The sequence below is a fragment of the Vulpes lagopus genome, chromosome X, assembly GCF_018345385.1.
Source record: "Vulpes lagopus strain Blue_001 chromosome X, ASM1834538v1, whole genome shotgun sequence".
Lineage (NCBI taxonomy): Eukaryota > Metazoa > Chordata > Mammalia > Carnivora > Canidae > Vulpes > Vulpes lagopus.
Window position 1 is genome coordinate 13,004,945 of NC_054848.1, and position 25,254 is coordinate 13,030,198.

The 25,254-nt window shown below is 41.4% G+C and overlaps 1 protein-coding gene across 2 annotated transcripts; it reads right to left on the reverse strand.

The window, feature by feature from the left end:
* Nucleotides 1–317: 317 nt before the first annotated feature.
* Nucleotides 318–25,170, reverse strand: RBBP7 (RB binding protein 7, chromatin remodeling factor). Of its 2 annotated transcripts, none has more exons than XM_041741870.1 (12): nucleotides 24,855–25,170; nucleotides 23,866–24,010; nucleotides 16,950–17,095; nucleotides 13,545–13,691; nucleotides 12,364–12,479; nucleotides 8,236–8,396; nucleotides 7,374–7,500; nucleotides 7,176–7,253; nucleotides 6,498–6,574; nucleotides 4,346–4,403; nucleotides 1,525–1,635; nucleotides 318–771 (listed from the first exon to the last, which is right to left on the reverse strand). In XM_041741870.1, the coding sequence occupies exons 1-12, from the start codon at nucleotides 24,868–24,870 to the stop codon at nucleotides 703–705; spliced, it is 1,251 nt and encodes a 416-aa protein (XP_041597804.1). In that variant the 5' UTR covers nucleotides 24,871–25,170; the 3' UTR covers nucleotides 318–702. The 2 variants fall into 2 exon arrangements, with proteins under 2 accessions (XP_041597804.1, XP_041597803.1); XM_041741869.1 differs by having other exon boundaries at nucleotides 13,545–13,718; nucleotides 24,855–25,169.
* Between the last annotated feature and the right edge of the window lie 84 nt (nucleotides 25,171–25,254).

Below are 25,254 nucleotides of genomic sequence, written 5' to 3' on the forward strand. Positions count from 1 at the left end.
CTAAACAGCCTTTTAAAATAAAAAAGCATTCCTATTTGGCAGGTCCTACTAAATAGGTGGAGAGGCCAACCTGGTTGGTCCCCTTTGCTGACCCCTGCCGTATAAGCAAAGAAGCTTTCATGGGGCAGGGACAACAACAGATGTGTTAAGATAGTTCCAGGTTTACAAGTCTAACCTCTCCCCATCTTTCGATTAGGACACTCTCGTGTACCCTGTTCCACACACATACCAGCTTGCTTCCAAGAAGGGGGACACACACACACGGACAACACACACTCATGCTCTCCTTACCCAGGTTCTAAGAGAATAAAACAGAATTTATTTTAAAACTTTATTTCTGCAAAGCCAATCAACAAGTGTTGGAGGGAAAAAGTGTAAAAGTTATTCTTGCATATTTGGGAACAGCAAGCACTTAGTTTGAGAAAACAAGGACTTAAAATAGTTGAATCAAAGGCAGTACCCTGCTACTTGTATTTTAAAACAACAGTGATGTTCGTTCTTAAACAACATTCCTTTCTTCCCTAAAAGCTACAATATGATACAGTACGCAATAGCTCACTTGAAAGTGCTAGAATCAGAAGGTAAAGAACGCCATATGCCATCTCACTTACATCTCCTACTATACAATGCCTTTCGGCGCTTGATAAACCAAGCATTCGTGTAGCATTACATTCAATAGAAACATCTCTTGTACTCTGGGTTTTAAGATCCTTGCCCCTCCAGTTCCGATGTTGTCACATCTGACTCTTCGTCATTGTAAATATTTTCAGCCTAGAGAGGACAACCAAATAAATGCACAGGTAAAACTCCCCATGGTTTTTACAAAGTTCTCTACAAACAGCATTTAATTGTCTAGACTTTAGGATTCACTGGTCAACGTGTTTGTGTGTTAGACATTTTTAGAGTAATTTACTTAGTAGTCTCCTCTCACGCCACCCCCCCCCCCACCCCGCCACCCCAAGATTTGAAATGAGGAAAAAACCAGGGCCAGCGTGGTGAGTTTTTTTTGTTTGTTTTTGCCAGCGTTCTTATTTGGCAGGGAATTCCACCTTTATACCAACAAGCTGCCCGCCCCCTATGTATTTCTGTTGTAAAAAGTGTTTCCCAAACAGCATTTCAAGCATCACTGAAAATGAAGCAATGGCCCTGCAGTTAATGAGGGTAAACACCACCTCAGAAACATCAGGTACTTCGTACTCCACATCCGAGAACTCGGTATCCTACAAATGCTGGACGCACAGCAGACACTGGACATTCAGCAGCGATGCCAAGAGCCCCGCCGAGGACATGCACAACCGTCCCGCAAAGTGGAACAGATGCTGTGTCCCCATCTGTGTGTAGACACAGATTTTTCCTGACCTGACAGGTGCATAGTGAACTAAAGACTTGTTAAAATGGAGAAAGATCTTTTCAGATTGTTGCCTTTCTAGATTTGCTGTAATATGCACAATCTATAATAGAAACATTTCCAGTAAATAGTTTGTCTCTTCTTTTCATCCAGCAAAGAGAAATATTTTAGCTCACCATTTGCCAGATCTGCATGATGTTATCCTCAGACACCGAGCAAATGACCCACGGCTCATTGGGGTTCCAACTAAAATCTGATATCTTGGCGGTGTGTCCTCCATGAATAAACTGTTAATAAGAATTTTTAAAAGCCTTTGTTTCATATCTCATGTTAGCCGTTTTTAGAGCATCAGTCTTACAATTGAGGTTTAAAGGGAGGGGCTTACAGGCTCAGTAATCTACCTCTCCACTTCTCATTTTGCAAATTTCCAAACCCTCAGAAAAGGTGATAGAACAGTACAGGGACTGCCTGGGATACCCTTCGCCTACATTCCCCCAATTCTAACATGTTCACGAGTGCATTTTCTTACACAGACACGCCTACTGAGCCACCGCCCATGTACTTCAGCCCACATCACCCAAAGGTAAAGACATTTTTCCTACACAACCATGATGCCGTTGATATACCTAATACATTTAACAGTAATTCAGCCTCATTATCAATTATGTGTAGTTAGGTCCACATATTCAAGGCAATAAATTAATGTTCTGTTATAGAGTCTCAAAACAGGCCCACCCGAGGAGTCAGTCTCCCAGTTCTAGAGCTCCTCCTCCTCCCTCTTGCTAAGAGAAAGGCACATCTCCCCACCAGCCTGCATCTTTCCAAGGTGCATCATTCAAGGTGGGGATTCAAAAACCAAAACCAACCCAGGGGTCCAAAGCAAAGCCCCAGAAAGGCGAGGTAGAGGGCTTTGCTATGAAATGATGAAGGAGGCAGAGACTCCTTCCCTATAAGACACAGACCACTCATGGGAAGGCACTGGGCTTTCCTTACCTCAGAATTAGCAACGGGAAGAAACCATTCTCATATGGACAGTATGAATACACGATTTTGGACAGAGAACTCCTACTTCCTGACAAAGTCTGATTTGACTCAGGATGACAAGTTACATGCAAGGTAACTATTTTTAGCTATCCCCCCCCCCCCGTTTAAAAATGATAGAACAGCTTTCCAGAATCGTTAAGGGGGACATTAAGGGAAAATATATTAAGACCACAGCCTTGGAATATATAAGGAGTCCTCAAATCAAGATATTGTTATACTAAAATTATACTTAGCATCCAGTTCACTACAAGTAAGTATCCCTTGATTTCAGGCTCTCCTGTGAAAGGAACAAAATCCTAGTGGATCTCGTCAAGGACCACAAAATTGTTAACTGTAATATGAAGGGTATCCAAAAATAGCTAGAGACCTTGAAAACATTATGCAAAGTACAAGAATCAGTCACAAAAGACCACTTTATATTACGTTTCTATGAACTATCTAGAATACGCAAACCTAGAGACACAAAGCAGATCACTGGTTGCTGGGGACTGAGGAAAGGAGCAGACTGGGAGGTGGTCAAGAGTAGACAGTTCCTTTTTAAGGGGAAGGAAATGTTCTAAAATGGATTTGTGGCGACGGCTGTACAATTCTGTGAATAGACCAAAAACCTTTGAATTATAGCCTTTAAATAGGTGAACTATATGAGAGTTCTAGCTCAATAAAGTTTTTACCAAAGTAAAAGAAGTGCAAACAGCTGGACAAAAACAGCTGACAGCAGCACCTCAGCTAGAAAATAAAGCTATGAAGCCATGCCTCACAAAACAGACTTTTCAGATTAAGTCACTCAATGGAGAACAAACCATTTAGGTGCTGTCATCTGTCTAATTTATTGAGAAATGCTATTCCTTCATCAGTGGTGCACAGAACGTGCTGGCTTGTCGTCATACCCTCTTGTCACTTTCTGTTGACTGCCGTCTGACACGGTAACATGCTGGACAAGGAGTAAGGGGATCTTACTTGGAGTTTAGTAAGGGGATCAACGTGGGAGTTTAGTGAGCATCTCCTAGGGCTTGCCTTCCAGGGCCGCCTTTACCTTTTAAAAGTAGTGGGCAAAGCCCAAGTGTACCAAGACTTAGTACTGCCCTAAGAACTAAAAATATGTTACAGAGGGACACCTGGGTGGCTCAGTGGTTGGGCGGCTGCCTTCGCCGCTGGTTGTGATCCCAGGATCCAGGATCAAGTCCCAAATCGGGCTCCCTGCATGAAGCCTGCTTCTCCCTCTGCCTATGTCTCTGCCTCTGTATCCCTCATGAGTAAATAAAATCTTTAAAATTAAAAAAAATATATGTTGCAGAGCAATGAATGACAATTTGCCACATAACTGGTGGATTATGAATGGATCTGAGTGAGGAAGAACCACTGCTAAGTCTGGCCATGTTTAACAGGAAAGGGACTTGAAGCGCACACTGAAGAGCTCAGAGACCGGGAGGATGAGGACCAACAAGAGAGAGACAACACAGAAACCCTCTGAGGGCGGGCCAAGGAGATGCCCAGTGATTCAGTCAGGAGCAGAAGGGAGATGGTAGACACTTGGCATCAACAAGACTGAGAATGCTTTCATTTTCTGGGCAGGGAACTTAAATAGCAGGTCACTAAAAATATTTCTGTACTGTTGTATAATGGTAAGTATTGCTAATTCACTATCAATACCTAGCTGCCCACCCCCTCCAAAAACCTCTCAGAGATATTATAATTAGGAATCAGTGAAAAATTAACTATTTTCCAAGGAGCCCAAATGGTTTAGTGAAACATTCATAAAAACCTACTGTGCTCTATTTACGGTTGTCGATAAATGTCAAAACCCAGTCACAATAACCTACAAGACCTCCCATTTGAAATCCTCCCCAAGAGCTAGCATCTGAAATTCTGACTCCTTTTCCAGATACATGGATCAATGACAAATAATCCAGTCTGCATAGACATTTCAATTTGCATAAGAAAGCCAATATATACCAGGAGTTCTGGAGGCCCATCTTCTGCGTCTTCTGCTGATTGTTCTTCTCCAATTTTGCTATCAATAAAGAACATAATGCCGTCATTACTGAAATTCTCGTAGATGGCGTGAATGTTTGCAAAACCAGCATTAGCCCACAAAGTGCATCTCAAAACATATACACCCTAGAAACAACTTATTTCTATACTACTATCAATTATAGCTTCTATATTAATTACTGGTGGGAGGGTGGAATGTTCACGTTCTGGAAATGATAAGAGCTATTCATAACTGAGTATATAGCACAGAAATTGTTAATAATAAATAATAATTTAAAATTCATTATTTAAAAAACCAAAATAAAATTACTTATTAACTGTGGTTGTTTACTGCATTGAACTTAAAAGTAAAACATAATATATAAGCCAAGGAAAGGCTATGTTTTTTTTTTAACAACTTCGATCTGTAGCATTTGCCAGCAGTCCTAACAGCGAAATCACTCTTAAGTTACGTGCCAAATATCAGCCTCGATATCTAGCCCCAAGGTGGACTTTGCTAATAACTGCTGAAAAGCAACCAAAACACACAACTTTCCAAGGGATTCTTTCTCTTCCATTAAACTCACACCAAACACATGTGACTGCTAGACAATTATGTCTCCTCTGGTCAGGAGTATAATTGCTAACACTGGTCATTTTAATCTGCAGTTTTATCCAGCGTATTTTTTTAAAAAGATTTTATTTATTTATTCATGAGAGACCGGCAGAGACACAGGCAGAGGGAGGAAAAACAGGCTGCATGCCAGGAGCCCAATGTGGGACTCATCCCAGGATCACATCCTGAGCCAAAGGCAAACAGATGCTCAACCACTGAGCCACCCAGGCGTCCCTATCCAGTGTATTTTTAATAGTACACAAGTCATAAAAGAGTTTTAAGAAGAAATTTTACAATGCCTGCAAATTAATTATTGGCACCTTTAGGGACAATTCAGCTACAATTCAGCTTGACAGGGTATCAGACTTCCAGAGCTTGCTGCTTCACTTCATATAACCACTAGAGCTTTAAGTTTCTAATTTTACTAACAAAATAGTATATACTCAAATGTCGGTTTTAAAGATTCTCTACATTTCCAAGCTTCTATTATGGTCAGAGTTTGTCCCAAACAAACACAGAACATCAGATGTTTCACAAGTTTTACAACAGACGCATTTTACTCCACAATGCTTTTTGTTCTATACATTGAAGGACCAGCCTATGGCTTCTGATTAAGGTGGCCCTGATTTAGTGAACTTAAAAACTTAGTCTACTTCAAAGAAATACATTTAAAATAAGAATTTGAAATAAGTTAATTCTTGGTAATTTAAGGATTTAAACTTAGGATAACGGGACCCTTGGGTGGCTCAGTGGTTAAGCATCTGCCTTCGGCTCAGGGTGTGATCCTGGAGTCCCGGGATCGAGTCCCACATCGGGCTCCCTGCATGGAGCCTGCTTCTCCCTCTGCCTGTGTCTCTGCCTCTCTTTCCTCTCTGTGTCTCTCATGAATAAATAAAACCTTTAAAAAACATAAACTTAGATTAATGATATCTTAGAAGTAGTTCATGGAACTGGACATCTTTGTTAACGGCTCTAAAGGCTCAGACAAAAAAAGAAAGGAGTCTGAAATTCTTAGAATGGCAACTCTGAAATCAAGGAACTTTAAGAAATTTCAAGGAACTATATAATGAGTCCCAGAAGAACGTAAGCTCTCTTACAGCATGAGCAGTGCTTATCCTACTCCCAAGTATATCCCCAGCGGTCACAAAACCCACAGCAGGGGCTCAGATCCCCAAAATGAACCGATGGAAGCACAGAAAAGCAAATGGTGGAAACACTTTTAAGAGTGCAGGTATGATAGGAGCTCCGATGAGATGGGAACAGCTAGCTTCTATACCAACAGTGTTTTCAATACAATTATTTGGATCGTTAAACATTCCTTGTATAAATTTATTTTGCAGTCCATTTGCTGATTCACTTCTATTTTATAGAACCAAGACTCTTCAGGAAGGTACCTGAAAGTTGCTTTAATATTTGGCTTATTAAACTGGGATCAGCAAACTATGCTCTAGTTTATGAATTACTACACTGTCATATTAACAGATTTAAGCTGTTTCTTGTTACCAGATTCTGAGTTACCTTAAATCCCACACATTCAGGCGGCGGTCAGTACCACTTGAGGCCAGAATGGTTTCATTATGTGGAGACCAGTGGACCTAGCAATACAGATTTAAAAGTATGAAGCATCATTTGTTCCTACGTTTGTGGGTATCATTCTAATCCTTGAGATTTTTCCATCTCCTGTTCTGTATCCTCTTCTTGGATACAGCCCTCACCCTCCTTGTCCTGTCCTTTCAAGTGCTCTTAAATGGTCCATCTCCCCAGCCCACCCTCCGGGAAGATCACACCCCCCCATACAGGGGAGCTCAGCTAGGAATCTCCATACACTTATTAAGCCCATAACTAATCCAGAAGCTTTTCACTTTTTCTACGAGGTGTATCTTAAACCTATGCAAATCTCCATTTGAAACCACATACAAGGTATTTTTATTCACTAGAGAAACGCACCACACTGGACACCTTAACTAAAGAATCCTTGAATTTCACTCTTTAAAATGATCCTGTTTTGCAAGATTTTTCTACTTCTAATGTAATAATCTCAAATAGCTCCAAGTTATTTCCCACTAGTTAACATATATACACAGAAGAGGAACTTAAAACAAATATCATGCCTGCTATAAAACCAGTAAGATTTTAAATTTCCCACCATCAAAGAGTTACTAAAAGCCTGACAGACATGAGAAAACTGTCACATACCTGGAAAATTTCATCTTTATGAGATTCAAAGGTATGCAGTTTTAGTTTTAAATTACGCAGATCCCATAAAGCTACAGTCTGAAGAAAAATAAATGAAAAGGAATTCATTTCTGCACTGTACGAAGAATTTTAGAATATCTGATTATAGCACGAGACAACTGGATTCATAAACATCAAATATACAAAAACTTAAAAAACCTTATCCGCAGAGCCAGTTGCGAGAATGAACTCGCTGTAAGGGTTGAAGGACAGGCAGTTGACCTCGGCAGTGTGTGCATCCACCAGGTGGCTTGGCTTGGAGGTGGTATTGGACCTGGTGTCCCATCTAGAACACAAAGACACAAGGCACACAGCACAAGCAGAAGCCACCCAACCCTCCTCAGCTTCTCATGCCCGTTTCCAGGTCTGCACCACTCCACACCACCCTTACTCTGCCATGCTCACCCCTTCATGGACACCCTAATCACGTACAAAGCTGCCAATCTGGACTTCCAGCCACTAAGTGACATATTCTAAACCCACAGAAAATAAATTAGGGCTATCATTTCAGGTTTCAGATTCCTGTCTTATTACCAAATATTTCAAGCAGACACAACTACTGGAGAATAATGTAACAATTTGATACCTACAACCCAACCTTATCATATTTTACTATTTAGCCACATTTGCCTCAGATACTAGTTTCTTTATGAAATAAGACACATTTTAGGTGGCTGAATGCAGCCTGTAGCCATGCCCTGATGCAAACATTCTTAGCCCTCATCTTCAAAGTCACTATGACCCTAATTTTGACACATACCACTAAGAATGTTTCTTTACATTTCTAGATTCTTTTTCAAGTAAAAAAAATATGTTCATTCATATAGCACTGCATCTTCTATGCAAAAAAAAAAAAAAAAAGCTGTTACACTTGTTGTTTCTTGTATGTCAAGCTAAAGCTTTTAAGGCCAGTATATAACTTAAAAAAAAAAAAAAAAAAATCAAACCATAGGCCACCACAATCACTGCTGATCATTCAGGACACCCATATATCAAGACCCCACTGAACCTTCCACCTTACATCATAAGCTTCTGATCATCAGCAACAGATCCAAACAATGACTCGTGCAGCAGATGCCAGGCCACATCCTCTACAACAGCCGAGTGGCCAGTAAAGATGGCTTTAGCATCCACAATCTTGCCTTCCTTTGGTCCTGCATTTATATCCCACAGACAGACAGTCTAAAGAAGGAAAAAACAAATAATCTTCATTAAAAAATTATATAACTAGGGGTGCCTGGCTGGCTCAGTCTGAAGAGTGACTCTTGATCTCGAGGTTGTGAGTTCGAGCCCCATGCTGGGTGTAGAGATCACTTAAACTTAAAAATTATCTAACTGTATATATAAAGGCAGAAATAAACACAAAGGAGAAGAAATATAAACAAAGTGAAGCTTCAGAAACAGAAGAGTATGCTTATAGCTTTCATCACCTGAGATGCAGAGGGCAAGGAAAAGGAAAGTATATGATAATGGGGACAGAGAAACCAGGCACGATGGCAGGCAAGAGACAATGAGGTAGAGTTTCTACTGACATACTTTAAGTATCCAAAATTCATCTAGAGGGGATCCCTGGGTGGCTCAGCGGTTTTGCACCTGCCTTTGGCCCAGGGCGTGATCCTGGAGTCCTGGGAGTCCCGAATCAGGCTCCCAGCATGGAGCCTGCTTCTCCTTCTGCCTGTGTCTCTGCCTCTCTTTCTTTCTTTCTCTCTCATGAATACATAAATAAAATCTTTTAAAATTCATCTCGATTACACAATGCAACACTAAGAGTCCAATATTCAGTATTTACTGAACAGATACTCATGTCCTAAAAATTCACACAGGGTTGGGAGACTGGAAATTAAGGTGTCTCCTTCTCCCTCCCCCTCCCCTCCCGCTGCTTGTGCTCATGAAGGCTCTGTAAAATGGATGAATAAAATCTTTAAAGGCGGGGGCGGCTCAGTGGTTGAGAATCTGCCTTTGGCTAGGGTTGTGGTACCAGATCGAGTCTGGCATCAGGTTCCGCACAGGGATCCTGCTTCTTCCTCTGCCTATGTCTCTGTCACTCTCTGTCTCTCATGAATAAATTACATAAGATCTTAAAAAAAGAAAAATCTTTGGATAATTCTCTCGCCTCACAGCAGAAACCACTATTTGTAGTGGAACACTAGGAAGTCGAACAGGTGAAAAATCCAGAAACCCCAACTAGGCTACTTTGAGAGGCCAAAGCTTAAGGCCTGCTGACAGATCCCCACAGCACAGACCTCAATAAAACTTCAGCAAAATCCAAGGAGAGGCCATGGGCCTTTCCCATGACTCAAAGATCACATATCAGCAGGCTCTGGGATCTGATTCTTCAAATGAAAACCATTACAAAGTTAACAGGAAAGTTTTTATGAAAAAATATTACAAGCTATGGGACAATGATTATCATCCAAACGGTTTAAAAGGTAATTCCATTAAGACATATTTGCCCCAACAATTCCACTGACTGGTATGGGTTTCATTTCTTTGAAAATCACTTTCTTATCTGAAAGACTTTCTATGACAAAGCTATTTCCCAGTAATAGCTATGTACTCAGTAACAAAAAAAAATAGTTTTACATAATACACCCTTAGTCTTTGTTGATATACACTCAGACAATTTACAAGCACTGAAGAAAAAGGAACATATATAGAGCTCTTGACATCCTTTCCTGCTCATTTCAGAAGGATCCTGGGAAGATGAGCAAGAAGCCTGGCACATGCAGAGCCCTTAGAAAATGTCAGCTATTGTAACTAGCAAATCCCAGCTTGATGTCTTCAAAAGGCACTAGTAATAAAGTTACTGAGCATAATCCATTCCATTTCAGAGACTCTACCACACCCACTTTGAGGGAAGTGGAGGAAAACTTCCTTTTGGAGAACTAAGGGAGACCCTCACTTCCCAGCCTCCCTCACGGCTAGGACATGATAGTGGCTACATCAGTCTGACCAGGATTTTTTTTTAAATTAATTTGACAGAGATTGAGAGATTGAGAGAGATATACTGCATGCAGCAAGGAGAATAGCAGGCAGACAGAGAAGCAGAGAGCCTGATGCAGGGCTTGATCCTAGGACCCCGGGATCATGACCTAAGCTGAAGGCAGTTGCTTAACCAACTGAGCCACCCAGGTGCCCCGGACCAGGACTTTAAATTGTGAACATTAAGAGGGAAATCTGTTCTCATGTTTGCCAAGTGTGTGGGGGGGTACAAAGTGGAGAGCAACACCCACCCGCCTCTCCTCTCTGTTCTGGGCCATTTTCTAGCCAGCAAAGCAATTCTGTGAGCTACCCTACCCAACACCCTTCTGATAAATTCCTTTTCTGTTTGCATCAGCTGGAGTTGGTTTTGGTTGCTTGCAGCTAAAGAATCTTGACTGAGCCAATTACCTACTTTCAATATTTAAAAAAGCTTAACAGAAATTGTAACCAGTAGAAATAAAAGAAGGTCTGTGATGCAACAGGCCCTATTCTAGACAGGAGGATATACTACGGAAGAAGGTTAAGAGAACCTGTGGCCAAGTTACAAGAGCTTTCAAAAGCTCCAGAAGTCTACTCCCAGCTCTGGGCTGGAGTCATACCCACCATATTTCGCTTACAGTATGGGATCCATGAAGGAAGGTATGGAGCTGTAGGTGGCAAGAATGCTACAAAGATTGATCTACAATAAATTAACAAGATCACTTTGTGTTTATGTGGTACTTTTGTTAAAATACTTGTATTAAGGATGCCAAGATAACTCTTAAAAGAAAACATAGATGTAAATCTTTGTGATGTTGGATTATGTACTGGTTTCTTAGATATGATGATATCAAAAGCCCAAGTGACAAAATAAAAATACATAAACTGGACTCAAAATTCAACTTTTGTGCTCGGGAGGACATCGCTAAAAAAATGAAGACAACCTTACAGAGTGGGAGAAAATCTTTCGAAATCCTATCTGATTAAGGGCTTGTATCCAGAATATACAAAGAACTCTTACAACTCAATAAAAAAAACAAAATTTAAAAACCAACAAGGAATCTGAATACATATTTCTCCAAAGATCTATAAATAGCCAATAAGCACATAAAAAGATACTCAACATCATTAGTTATCATCACAAGGAGATACTACTTTACCCCCACCAGGATGGCTCTAATAAAAAAGCTAAGTGCTGACAAGGATATGGAGAAAGTGGAAGCCTGGGGTACACATTTCTGGGGGGAATGTGAAGTGGTACAGTTCCCTTGGAAAAGCTTGGCAGTTTTTCAAGAATTTAAACATAGAGTTACCATATGACCTAGTATTTCCATTCCTAGGTAATTACCCAAGAGAAATGAAAACCTACATCCACACAAAAACTTATACAAAAATGTTCATATAGCAACATCACTCAAAATACAAAATAGCAAAAAAACAAAAACAAAAACAAAAACAAAATAGCCCTAAAATATAAAAAAAGAGCAAAAAGCCCCAAGTAAAAACCCAAATGTCCATCGACTGATCAATCAATTCTGATATATCCATATAATGGATTATTCAGCCATAAAAAGGAGTGACATACTGACCTTGCTTCAACCTGGATGAACCTTGAAAAATTTATGCTAAATGAAAAGCCAGAAAGAAAAAAAGCACATATGATTCCATTTATATGAAAAAGCAATAAGAGACAAATCTATAGAGATAGAAAATAAATTAGTGGTTGCCAGGAGCTGGGGGAAAAGGGGAGTGACTGCTTAAAGAGTATGGAGTTTCTTTGTGACACATGATGAAAATGTTTTAGAATTCGAGCAGTGATGACTGCACAGCTTTGTGAATATACTAAAACCCACTGAATTGTACACTTAAATAAACTAAAATGTAATTTCTGTTTCTTAGGCCTCACACTTCATAGTTTCCATTATAAAGATACATTTTTAAATCATGGGACACCTTTTGCCCACCTTCCCTCCATTCTAAGGCTGCTTCAAAAGAGTTCTGTGGAATTCTAAGGCTCCAACAGGGCAGTATGATAACCATTGCTCTAAATCCTGTGAAAATGTTATCACAATAATCACCAGTATTATCTTAGAAAACCTTTCAACTATACAGCACTCCTTCAGTGCACAGCTCTCCATGACAGTCTTTAACTCCAAGTACATGAGATTAGAAAGAATAAGTCTCTCACATGATCGTCGGATGCACTTAGGAGATGTCCACTCAAATTAGAATTCCAGGAAAGACCATAGCCTTCCTTTTGGTGGCCTCTTAACCTAAGATCAGGATTACATTCTCCACTTGGGTCTAAAGAAGAAAAAAGATACATTAACTATTAAGTGATTTTTTTTTTTTGTTTATCAGAACTAGTAAAAGCAATCCTCACTCCTCACTGAATGAGCTGTTAACATTCATTACAACGCTTGAAAAAAGCACCACACACCAATCATGACTTAGGACATGGTCTGACCCATAGCCACCCTGAAAACCTGTTCTCTGTGCTTCACTTCAAATATTCGATGCACACGAAGTTTCAGGACTATAAAGTGACTAGTTCCTTTGCAAAATCTAGTACTAGCTGCAACACAAAATACTGAAAACTATAGCTATCCCCTCAAATTTGAGTGGTGGCAACCCGCCCCACCCCTCGATCAAGTTTTTCAAACATGTTTGCAAGAAAAGGATTAACAGAGCAGGTCCTGTTTCTGAGCTCGTGCATGTCTCCAAGGTAGCCTGCAACCATGACTGACCCTTTGCCAACCCCTAGGAATGTGACCCTCACAAAATTCTTCACGTCACTGACTGAAGTTGTGTATGCCCAGAGCAGTGAGGCATGCTGTAGCAGCTCGTCAAGACTTGCAGGATTGTTTAGCAAGATTCATGATGTATCTGGCTTCACTGTTGGGGTCCTAAGTTGTCCTTATCATGGCTGGTCATAGAGCATGATATACCTAGGTGACCAGACCTCTATAAAAACACCAGATCCTGAGATTCAAACAGGCTTCCCTAAGCAGAGACACTTACATGCTCCTGTGGTTTGCTGCTAGAGAGAAATCACGTTCTGTGTGGCCCCGGTGGGGAAGGACTCAGAAGCCTGTGCTTGACTTCTCTGGACTCTACCTGATATGTATCTTTTCCTCCTACTTTTGCTCTGTATCCTCTCATGTAGTAAACCCTACCAAGCCAGAAGAGTATAACCTGCTGGCAGGTCCTTCTGTCAAATCACCTGAATTCTGAGGTTGGTGATAGGACACCTGAAACAATTTTTAAACCTTTAAAAAATTATAGATTACACTAGTTTGAATGACCTCAAAGCAATTTTTTCAAATCAAGAAAATGTTCAAGCAATGGACTGATTACATTACCACATACCTGGTTTAGCAGGATGCTTTGTATAGTCAAATACCAGCACATCAGAAGATGGTGTTTTTGTAGCAATGATGTGAGGATTCTGCGGCATGTAACGAGCACGGTTTACTTCTCCTTCATGGTTAATTTTAATTTCGCATTCAATTTTTCCTGTTACAGAACCAAAGCCACCAAATTCTAATGTGAGAAGAAAGAAATAAACACATACACTTACGATTAAAATTCACAAGTCATTTAGTTTAATACACCCAACAGATTTCTAACCTGATAGAATACAGCACAAATTAACCAGAGACGCAAAAATATGGGCTCACTTGCCACTTGGAATTAATTTATTCTCAAAGCCCATTTGAATTGGAAAATGTTGACAGTTATTTTATGCAAGTTAATTAATTGTTTCACCCTGGATTTAGAATAATTAAAAACTAGCCTCTTTCAGTTGTGAAAAGGATGTGATTATTCCCTAAAATCAGGAATCCATGCTAACTAACCCCCCACCCAACCCTGAGACAGACATGTTGGTTCTACCAGCATATTGAATTCAACTGCTAGTAGGGTGCCAAAGCTAAAATGAGGGGGGGAGGGGTTAACCTCTCTACCTGGTGTGTGAATAAGACTATAGTGTTGAATAGTTACTAAAAAGGCCTTGGAAAAGTAACAAAGTCACATAAAGAGTACAGGAGCTTCTGGGAAGCAGCAAGATGATAGCAGAAAGAATACAAGTAGAGAACATCTAAGCAGATAACAACAAGAACATTTTCTTTTTTGTGTTCATAGATTAAGAACTAAAATAGTTGCTGAGGCTAAAAAATGTTTGGAGGCTTCACTTTGTAACTGTTATTTCTTCCTGACCTATATTGCTACTTCTCCACACATTCCTTTTTTGTTCCCAGTGTCTCAGGTTAGGAACACTAACTCAAATGCCTAATGGAGCCAGGCAAGTAACAACTAAAACAGACTGGCTGGGTCCTGGAGAAAACCAGCTGAAAGCAATCCATTTCTGTTTCAGCCAGCTCTTGCTATATGGGAATGCTTTATGAACACTGGCTGCCATGGTTTAATATCAGTATTCAGCCATTCTACTCTGGCAAACACAGCTTACTATTCTGTGTGGCTGAAAAATCACATACCATTCCATATAGCTACTCCCACACAGCCATATGCAATCACCTTTCCTTCTCAGCATGTTCCCTTTCCATCATGTCAGTGGGAGAAATGCACCCCAGTCTTTCTAAGACTGCCACTTATCTCAAGACTCTGCTCCAAACCTGTCCCAACTTTGATTTTCAACCCACCACAAACCCTCCACCCACTGTGGACTCCAAGGGTTCTAACATTTCTGATATAAAGACACTCAAGTTCCCCAATTCCTTTACTTAAAACAACCTAAACAGCTCTCCTCTTAAAAAAAAAAAAAAAAAAAGGATTTCCAGGTAAGATTCACTTTTAACATGGGGCTTTGTTTTCTCAACTTCAAAAGTTTGAAAAAACCATTACTTTAATGATAATAGTATCCATTAAAAAACACTGTAAATGAAAATACAAAGAGGTGTTAACTGAATTATTTCAATCACTGTTGGAATGTAATACACTGAACAAGTGACTTCAGTAATTTAATACACATCCATAAATTATGCACAGACACTAATTCTTAAAGGCAAGAATCCAATAAATACATACTTTAGGATTAAAAGCCACTAAAAATTTCTGATTACAATATTTACAGAAATAATGCTTAAGGTTGTAGGGAAATGGACTGTGAATTGTGGCAGCGGCAAATGGATTAAATCATTTTGGAAAATAGTTTTATACTATTTTAAGCTGACAATGAATACACCATACAACTCAGCAATTCCACTCCACTAGATAAATTTTCCAACATGTGTACAAGGAGACATGGTAAGGATGTTCACTGAAGCACTGTTTATAAGAGCAAAGTACCACATGGATGCAATCCAACTGCCTCCGGTAGAAGAACAAAGTCAGGTTTAATCACAATGGAACAGTATACGGCAGTTAAAAGGAGAATGACATCTACATGGTATACACAAAACAGTACTGAAAGAAAAAAGCTGTAAAAAAAAAAAGCTTTATGTATATTTACTACTGTGTAATAAAAATATAAACAAATGGCACACTAATTTCACAACAGTGAGAAATTCTTCAAAGGAAGGCAGTAGGAAAGGAGTAGGTTTGGGGTGGCAAGACTTTAGCTATAAAGTAATATTTTATTTCCGGTAAGAAAAAAACTAAAGCAAATTCCTTAAAACGTTAAGATCAAACCTTTCAGGGCTGTGCAGAATGCACTAACCCAACAGGTCTGGTTGCTTAGCCCTTGCAGCTCTGAGGGACACTGGGACTATGAATGACCCTAGGCCAAGTCCTGGGAACATGGACCTCAGAATGTTCTTTACGTCACTGATAGACTGATGATTTTGTGGTGTACACCTGGAGCAATGGACCATGCTGTACCAGTTTGTCAGGGTTGCTTTGCACAAATATCAAGATTGACGACATGCACCTGGTTTCATTACTGGGGTCCTGAGTTTCAATTGTCTTAACTGGTTGCCAGCAGGATATGCCTGTGAAAACAACCCCTCCACAAAAGCCTCAGATCCTGACACTCAAATGGGTTTCCCTGGGCAGGAGAGAGAGATTCTGCACATGTCCCTGTCGTTTGCTGCCAGAAAGAAAGCACATCGTGTGCGGCCTTGGACAAGACTTGTGCCAGACCTCCCTAGACTCCTTGATGTGTATCTTTTCCTTACTGCTTTTGTTCTGTATTCTTTACTGTAACAAACTTTAGCCATGAGTATAATTTGCTGAGTCTTGTGAGTCCTTCTAACTCGATGTCCAAACTTGGGTGATGTTGGGAATACCGAATCAGGGAAATGTACCTTTGACAGAAGGGGGGGGGGGGCAGGGAGTTAACAGCTTGCATTAAAAGCCACTATTAACCGTTTGGCATAATACGCCTTCTGACTTTTTCCCATGCACACCCAACACACATTACTTTTACAAAAATGGGTACTATAACAAAGAAGTTAATTTACCTTAGACGTTTTTCTGTACTAGGGCATACAGATCTGCCTCATTGTGAGTTTGTGTAAAATTTCAGGTTTATTGCATTCTTAGGAATTGTTGCACAGTATTTCAAACATAATGTGTTTAGCCAATTTCCTATTAAACTAACATCTGGGTTGTTATGTTGATCTTAATTTTTCAATCCTGCAAATAATGCTATTGTGAAATCCTTGTGCACATGTAAGCAAGTAGTTCTAGAGTTCTAGAAGATAAAGTCCTAAAAGCTAAACTGCTGGGCCAAAAGATATTAGAAAGTTGTAATAACATATTAGAAAAAATCCACACTCTCTTACACATCAATACTGGAACATATGGTATACCTACCACCCTTCTCACTGTCACAGTGGGAAGCATCAAACTGTGCATCATCGTTCGGAATATGGACTCGAGCAACCACGAGATGATTCTGCTCATCAGATGTGTGAGTCCCCAGCACTAGCCAATGAAGGGCATAATCCTTTCCTTCCGGTCTGTTTAGGAAAGAAAATAAGTCACACTAACCCTACAAGAAATCAGTTGCTAACAAATTCATCACCGATCTCCATACTCAAAATCACGACTTCTCACCTAAAAAATATCTTCCATTGTAATACACTAGACATTTCTTTTTTTTTTACACTAGACATTTCTAATTTCCCAGTAAGAGGCAACAAGTTTAAGCACTGAGCCAGAAAAACTGGGTTCAAATCCTGGCTCAAACTAAAATTAACAATATGCAATTCCTTTTTTTTTTTTTTTTTAAGATTTTATTTACTTATTCATGAGAGACAGAGAGGCAGAGATACAGGCAGAGAGAGAAACAGGCTCCAGGCATGGAGCCCAATCCCAGGGACTCTAGGATCACACCCTGGGCCAAAGGGAGGAGCTAAACCTTTGAGCCACCCAGGGTGTCCTGAAATATGCAATTCCTTAAAACACAATTTCCTGTGGGGCCTAGTTTCTTCACCTAAAAAATAGGTTATGTGTGCAAATAGCCTGTGAAAACTTTTTATTGATGTTCATAGTGCTTAAAGTTTATGAAATGGAGATTCTCATTTTTATCGGGGAGAGGGGTCTTTGTTGTTACCTTTTTCTATGGACCTTATTTTGAGGCTAAAGAACCCACTGATGCTTCTTGGCACCCTGGTTTTGCCTCATCTATTTTTTTTAAAAAGATCTGTAAAATTTATTTATTCATGAGAGACACAGAGAGAAAGGCAGAGGGAGAAGCAGGCTCCCTGCAGGGAGCCGGATGCGGAACTCCATCCCAGACCTGGGATCACTCCCTGAGGTGAAGGCAGACGCTCAACCGCTGAGCCACCCAGGTATCCCTTGCCTCTTATCTTTTAATGACATTTTCCCATTTGTATTATTTAGAACAGCAATTTCCACCTGTGCTGTATGGTCCCACCTCAGTGAGGGCCAAGATGTAGGGCTCTGAGCCCCAACATCAGACAAGTTAGGCTATTTATCTGTTTCTAAAGTTTGTTTTTTAAATTTCTTTTTCTTTTTTTTAAGATTTTATTTATGACAGACACAGAGAGAGAGATTGGCAGAGACACAGGCAGAGGGAGAAGCAGGCTCCATGCAGGAAGCCTGACGTGGGACTCGATCCCCCGAATCCAGGATCACATCCTGGGCTGAAGGCAGCGCTAAACCGCTGGGCCACCGGGACTGCCCAGTTTCTAAAGTTTGGTTGTACAAAGGATTCAGTGGTTTTTTAAAAAGGCTTGAGGGTTGCTTCTACGAATATAATTTAGTAGTAACTGAAAAAAATACAAGATAAAATTTTGCCAAGATTAGGCTTAATGTAAAAAATAAATACATATACAACTCCAAGAACAGAATAAGGCACCCGTGTCTAAGCAATAGCTTATTTAAAAAAAAAAAACATGAGTCTTAGTCACATGTATGTCTGTCAAGAATGGAATATTGTTTACAAACAGTAATTTCACCTTGCTTAGATGGACTAGAGGCAGAGAGGGCTGAGCACATGCAAGTTAGGTATACTTCAAAGTTTTTTTTAATTTTTTTATTTAATTTTCATTAGACACACAGAGAGAGAGAGACAGAGTGGCAGAGACACAGGCAGAGGGAGAAGCAGGCTCCATGCAGGAAGCCTGACGTGGGACTCGATCCCCGAATCCAGGATCACATCCTGGGCTGAAGGCAGCGCTAAACCGCTGGGCCACCGGGACTGCCCAGTTCTAAAGTTTGGTTGTACAAAGGATTCAGTGGTTTTTTAAAAAGGCTTGAGGGTTGCTTCTACGAATATAATTTAGTAGTAACTGAAAAAATACAAAGTAAAATTTTGCCAAGATTAGGCTTAATGTAAAAAAGAATAAATACGATACAACTCCAAGAACAGAATAAGGCACCCGTGTCTAAGCAATAGCTTATTTAAAAAAAAAAAACATGAGTCTTAGTCAATGTATGTTCAGTGGTCAAGAACAGGATATGGTTACCAAACAGTTAATTCCATCTTAGATGAACTTAAATGGAGAGGGGGAGGCAATGCATGTGAGTACTCAACCACTTATTTTTATTTATTTTATTTATTCATGAGACACACAGAGAGAGAGAGACAGAGAGGCAGAGACACAGGCAGAGGGAGAAGCAAGCTCCATGCAGGGAGCCTGACACGGGACTTGATCCCGGGACTCCAGGATCACACCCAGCCAATAGCAGACACTAAACCGCTGAGCCACCCCAGGGATCCCCCCAACTTATGTTTAAATGGAAAAATAACATAGAAAATTAGGCTCTAAACAATGTAACTGAGGAGGACTTAGACAAAATGAAATCTCTGTAGCTCAAAATGAAAGGGAACTTAAACACATCTCATTAGAACCATTTGAAAATTTCAAAAAAAAAAAAAAAAAAAGAACCACTTGAAAAGGGGGCAGCCCGGGTGGCTCAGTGGTTTAGCGCCGCCTTCAGCCTGGGGCGTGATCCTGGAGACCCGGGATCCCTGCTTCTCCCTCTCCCCTATCTCTCTCGGTCTCTCATAAATAAATAATAAAAACAAAATCTTAAAAAAAAAAAAGAACCATTTGAAAAGAAAAAGGGGGCAGCCCGGGTGGCTCGGCAGTTTAGCACTGCCTTCAGCCCAGGGCGTGATTCTGGAGACCCGGGATCAAGTCCCACGTCGGGCTCCTTGCATGGAGCCTGCTTCTCCCTCTGCCTGTGTCTCTGCCTCTCTCTCTCTCTGTCTCTCTCATGAATAAATAAATAAAATATTTTTTAAATAGAAAAGAAAAGAAAAAAGAAAAGAAAGAAAAGAAAAGAAAAGAAAAGAAAAGAAAAGAAAAGAAAAGAAAAGAAAAGAAAAGAAAAGAAAAGAAAAGAAAAGAAAAGAAAAGAAAAGAAAAGAAAAGGAAAGAAAAAGGCGGCAGCCCGGGTGGCTCAGGGGTTTAGCGCCACCTTCGGTCCAGGGCCTGATCCTGGAGACTGGGGGTCGAGTCCCACGTCAGGCTCCCTGCATGGAGCCTGCTTCTCCCTCTGCCTGTGTCTCTGCCTCTCTGTCTCATAAATATATAGAATCTTAAGAAAAAAAGAAAAGAAAAAGGAATGCTTGAGAGAAAGGAAGCACCACAAAGCAATGTTAAGGCTAACATAAAAGGAAGAAGTATTTTATTAGGGGGTTAAACAGAAAAAAATAGGACCTTTCTAAGAAGCCCGGTCCCAACATGGATGATCTGAAAAATTCCTTGACTCTAAAATTCAATTCAGGTATCCCCCGTCACAATAATCACGTAAGGATTTTTTTTTTCTTGTTTACTGGCAATCCTTTCAAGTCCATCATTAAAATACAAACTTATTTTCCTGAACCAACAATATTACAATATTTTCCTCCAATGCTGAATGCACCTAAAGCTGCAGGAGCACTAATGTTAAAAAGACCTTGTCCATTTTTTGGTGCCAGCATCCTTTGATCACTTGGGACTCCACTGCTAAGAAAGTCACCTAACAATCACAGATTATCACAAGATTATTCTCAGTAGCATGGTCTTAGTGGAAAAAGACTGATGACAACCTTGAAATATCTATTAATAAAGAACTGGTGGGACACCTGGGTGGCTCAGCGGTTGAGTGTCCACCTTTGGCTCAGGGCGTGATCCTGGAGTCCCAGGATCGAGTCCCTCATCGGGTTCCCTGCATGGAGTATGCTTGTCCCTCTGCCTAGGTCTCTGCCTCTCTCACGAATAAATAAAATCTTTTTAAAAAAAATCTCTAAAAAATTTTAAAAAGAACTGGTGATATACATTATAGTATATTCATAAAGGGAATTCTATGGAGCCCTTAAAGCAAAAGAGCATATCTAAGCATGCTGATAGGAAGTCTCCAACATAAACTACAAACTGTAAAGTCAAGTGAGTAACTTGCTATCATTAAAAAAAGATAGAGGGGAGGGGTGCCTAGGTGGCTCAGTCAGGTAAGTGTTTAATTCTTGGTTTCCGCTCAGGTCATGATCTCATGGTCCTGAGATCGAGTCCTGTTGTCAGGCTCTGCACTCAGCAGGGAGTCTGCTTAAGTTTCTCTCTCTCCCTTGCCCTCTGCCCCTCCCCCTGCTCATGCACAACCAGTTCACCCAAAGAAGGGGGGGTGGGAGAGAGAGAGAGAGAGAGAGAGAGATGGAGGGCAGGTGTGTGTAACGTGTATATACACTTATTTCTGGCAGGATCAGTTAAAAAAGCCAGCCAAAAATGACTCGACTCTGGGTAATAAACCAGGAGAACACGGAACATGGAAGGGAGACTTATTATTTTCTCTATGTACTTTGTACCATCTGAATTTGAAGGATTACAAAGGTTTCTAAGTACAAAATAAGTTAGTCTCAAGATGTTTAAGAAATTATTTAATAAAAAATATGGAATAATGGAATTACGGATTAGAAATACCTAAATAAAATTTTTTAAAGATTTTATTTATTTATTCATGATAGAGAGAAAGAGAGAGGCAGAGACACAAAGCAGAGGGAGAAACAGGCTCCATGCCAGGAGCCCGACGCGGGACTCAATCCCGGGACTCCAGGATCGCGCCCTGGGCCAGAGGCAGGCATTAAGCCGCCAAGCCAACCAGGGATCCCCCCTAAATAAAAATTTTTACAAGACAAATCCACCATGTGGACAATTACCTCATTTAGTTTAAGGACAACAGTTCAGAAAGTGCAAGTAATTATTGGGAAGTATGCTCTATGTAGTATGTAGGTAAAAGCCTCATGAGGTTGACTAGCATCACGTTCCTCAAAGACCCTGGGAATAAGAGTAGCCAACATCTCCAGTGTTCCGTATAGTAACAAAACACAATCACAGTCCCTTCATACTCCAAGTAGAATCCTGCAAAAGCACCACACAGCCATCCTCAACATCCAAGAATGCAGGCTGGCTGGCATTTTCTTGCATTCCCAGAGCAACTGCACATCCCACAACCAGATCCCACTTCTTTGTATGCAAAGAACACCACGGAATACATCATTTAAAGTATTTTTTGTTAAGTTCTTAAGTGTTAACGTAAAAGCAGTATGGGGGGGGGGCTGGCGGGCTCAGTAGGTGGAACATGTGACTCTTGATCTCAGGGCTGTAAATATGAGCTCCACGTTGGGTGTAGAGATTACTTAAAAATCTTTTAAAAAGCAGTATCTGGGCTAAGAACATACACATTTAACGTCCTTAAAATTGTTACACAAAACACAGATAACATTTTCAGAAGACTTGAATAAGCAGTTTTCACTGGAATCCAAATGGAGAAACACAGTTACTACAGTCTAATTATTTCTGAATACAAAGGGGGAGAAAATCAGCATCAGTCACCACTTATTGCAGACTTCTTCTGTGCCAGCACTTTAAAAGTGCATGATCTTATTTAATTTCCTCAAAGTAGGCAGTCAGAAGCACCAGCACCTCCACTTACAGGTCAGACAGCTTGGGAATAGAGACTGACCAATGTGCCCTAATTTAGCTATTAAGCAGCAGGCGGCAGGATTCAAACTCAGGTTTCTAACCTTAGAGTCCTAAACACCTCCGCTGTGTTCTGCTGTTAAGGTAGATCAAAAAGATCCAAAATAATGTAAATTAAGTTGTTAAAGGTTTTAATTTACTTAACAGGAGCGCACAAAGAATCAAAAGTACATGGTGCTCAAAGGAGAACCTGAATATGTCAGTGTTTTGAAGTCTGTTTTTTATTTCTTGGCTATTCTTACCACATCTGTGTATTTACACTGATTTTGGGGAATCCTAATAGAAGCCTCTACCTATATGGAAGACAATGTCTGCATATGGAGAATTCGGCCATTAAAGGAGTAACCTCATATAAAATTAACTTGCTCTTATTTTCAGAAATTGTCTCAAAATCCCCTTCCTACATTAGTTTTGTTAATCCTCATTAAAAATATATGTTCACAATACCCAAATTAAATACTTTTAAAGTACACAGCCAAGTTCCTACTAGAAAAAGTGCAAGCACTTAAGAAAGTCTAATACAGGAGTTGCCTCAACTCTGGGGTACCCGGTTTGGGTTCAAAATCCCACTCCACCACTTGCTGGATGATCCTGCGTATTTTAACATCCCCACCCCAGTTTCCACAACAGTAAGACAAAGATGATAAAAAATAATCATAGTATACTTTTTTATAGTATAATTCTGAATATTAAACAACTGGACACAAAACTGTTGAGATGTGCCAGGCCCTATTTTAAGTGTTCAATAATACCAGCAATTATTACCAGAGAAATTTTAGAAACGGCTGAAAAGAACCAACAGCAACCTCCAAGTGTATTCCACACTATCAGCTAGTAACGTCTTTTCTTCAGTGAACTGCTACTAAATTCTTTTTTCCCTTTGTCAATTAAAACCTATTCATATAGTGGTGGCTGGTTACATGGATGTCCTCCCCTCGTAAAAATCCATCCAGCCATATGCTTATGATTTGTGCATTTTTCTGTACGTGTGCTCTTTTTCAATAAAGTTTTAAAGAAATCCATTAGTCTGGGCCCCTCAAAATGCTGCTCTATATGTAATCCCAAGAACTGTTAAATACGTTAGATGCTCCCCACAAATATCATTAATCGCACTTTGTCCCCACGCTTACATATCAAAAACCATCCCATAAATCACTTGTTTTGAAAATAAAAATCACCTGCCACCTCATGCAAGGGCTAAATTGATTACACGCTCATGTTCTATGTGTAAAATGCCAAAACTAGGAATTTCGGGATAATAGTCAAATTTATGCAAAGTAAAAGTTGCCAGAAACCCTTACTTAGTCACTTCAGGAAGCCACTGAACGGTAAGACTCGGCCACTGAAGAGCATGGGTCATAACCAGGTCATACAGAAACGGTGTGTTCTTCTTCCAGATTTTATATTCTTCATTGATGACACGCTCCTCCACAGTATCTTCAAACACTGAAATTTGGAGAAATCCCACACAATTAAGTGGCTGAGAGAAATCGAGTTAGAATCTGTACACAGATAGTGGAGGTCACCTCGAGATGGCCACACCTAATCTACTCCTCAGCTTTACGTCTAATTTGGACACGAACTAACTGCTCTTCCAGAACGTGAGGAGAATATTTATTAACACCAGGAAGCTTATTTTTTGCACTTAGAAATCGATACTGCTTGCGTATACAGAATTGGGCAATTACACAGACGACGATTTTGTTTCACCAGTTACAGCTGTTCGCACCTGTTCTAAGATGACGACCCATCTGTGCAGGGGCTCCACGACCCACCCCGGGAGACGAATCCACGTGTAGCAGAAACCCCTCGGCCCGCTCCCTCCATCCCCCACCAGGAGCGGCCTCCGCTTCCACGAAGCCCGCGTCAGCAGCCATAGGCCGGCGTGTTCCAGAATCCCCCGGACAAGGGCCGCGACCCCGAAGCGGTCGACGCGCGCGCGTGGAAGGAGCAGCCGTGTCCGCTTTCCGGTGGCGGAGGCCGCCTCCGCCCGAGAGCCAAGGGCGCCGGAGGGAGCGCCGCCGCCAGAGGGGGGGAGGGGGAGCGAGGGGGGGCAGAGGGGGAAGGGGGCCCAACCCGCGGCCCCGCGCCCGGCTCCGGAAGTGCTCGGAGCCCTCCGCGCCGCGGTCCCGTCCCGCTGTAGGCCCCTCGAGGCGCGCGCCTAGCCTCGCGCCCGGCCCCGCCCCCTGCTCCTCACGCCAATTCGCGCCTTTCGCCGGCGCGTGCCGCGGCCTCGCGCGCCCGCCGCCCCCCGCGGTCCCGGCGCGCGCCGCCCCGCAGGGCCTCTTACTCTCTTTACTCGCCATCTTGCGTCGGGTCGTTCGCCCCTCGCCGCCGCCTCGGACTCCCCTCGCTAGCCAACAGCAGCCCAACCGCAGGCGTTCCTGCCTCGCCCAGGCGCGTCACACACTTCTAGCTCTCGAAGCGTGAGCTCCGTCTTACGGCCTGGGTGCTCCCCAAACGCTGCGTCCTTCTCTCCTGCCTCCTCCCCGCTCGCGGGTACCGAGGTCTGAGGCGCTCTTCTCTCTCTCTCCAAACTTGGAACGAGACTTTTCAACCCGCGCCTCCCAGCCCGCCCAGGCAGCTGAGCGCAGGCGCATCCGCCCTGGGAAAAGTGAGAGGCGGTGGAGAGGCGGGCCTGGGAGCCAACGGCTCGGTTGTTTCAACCAATGAGGTGCGGCACGCAGGTT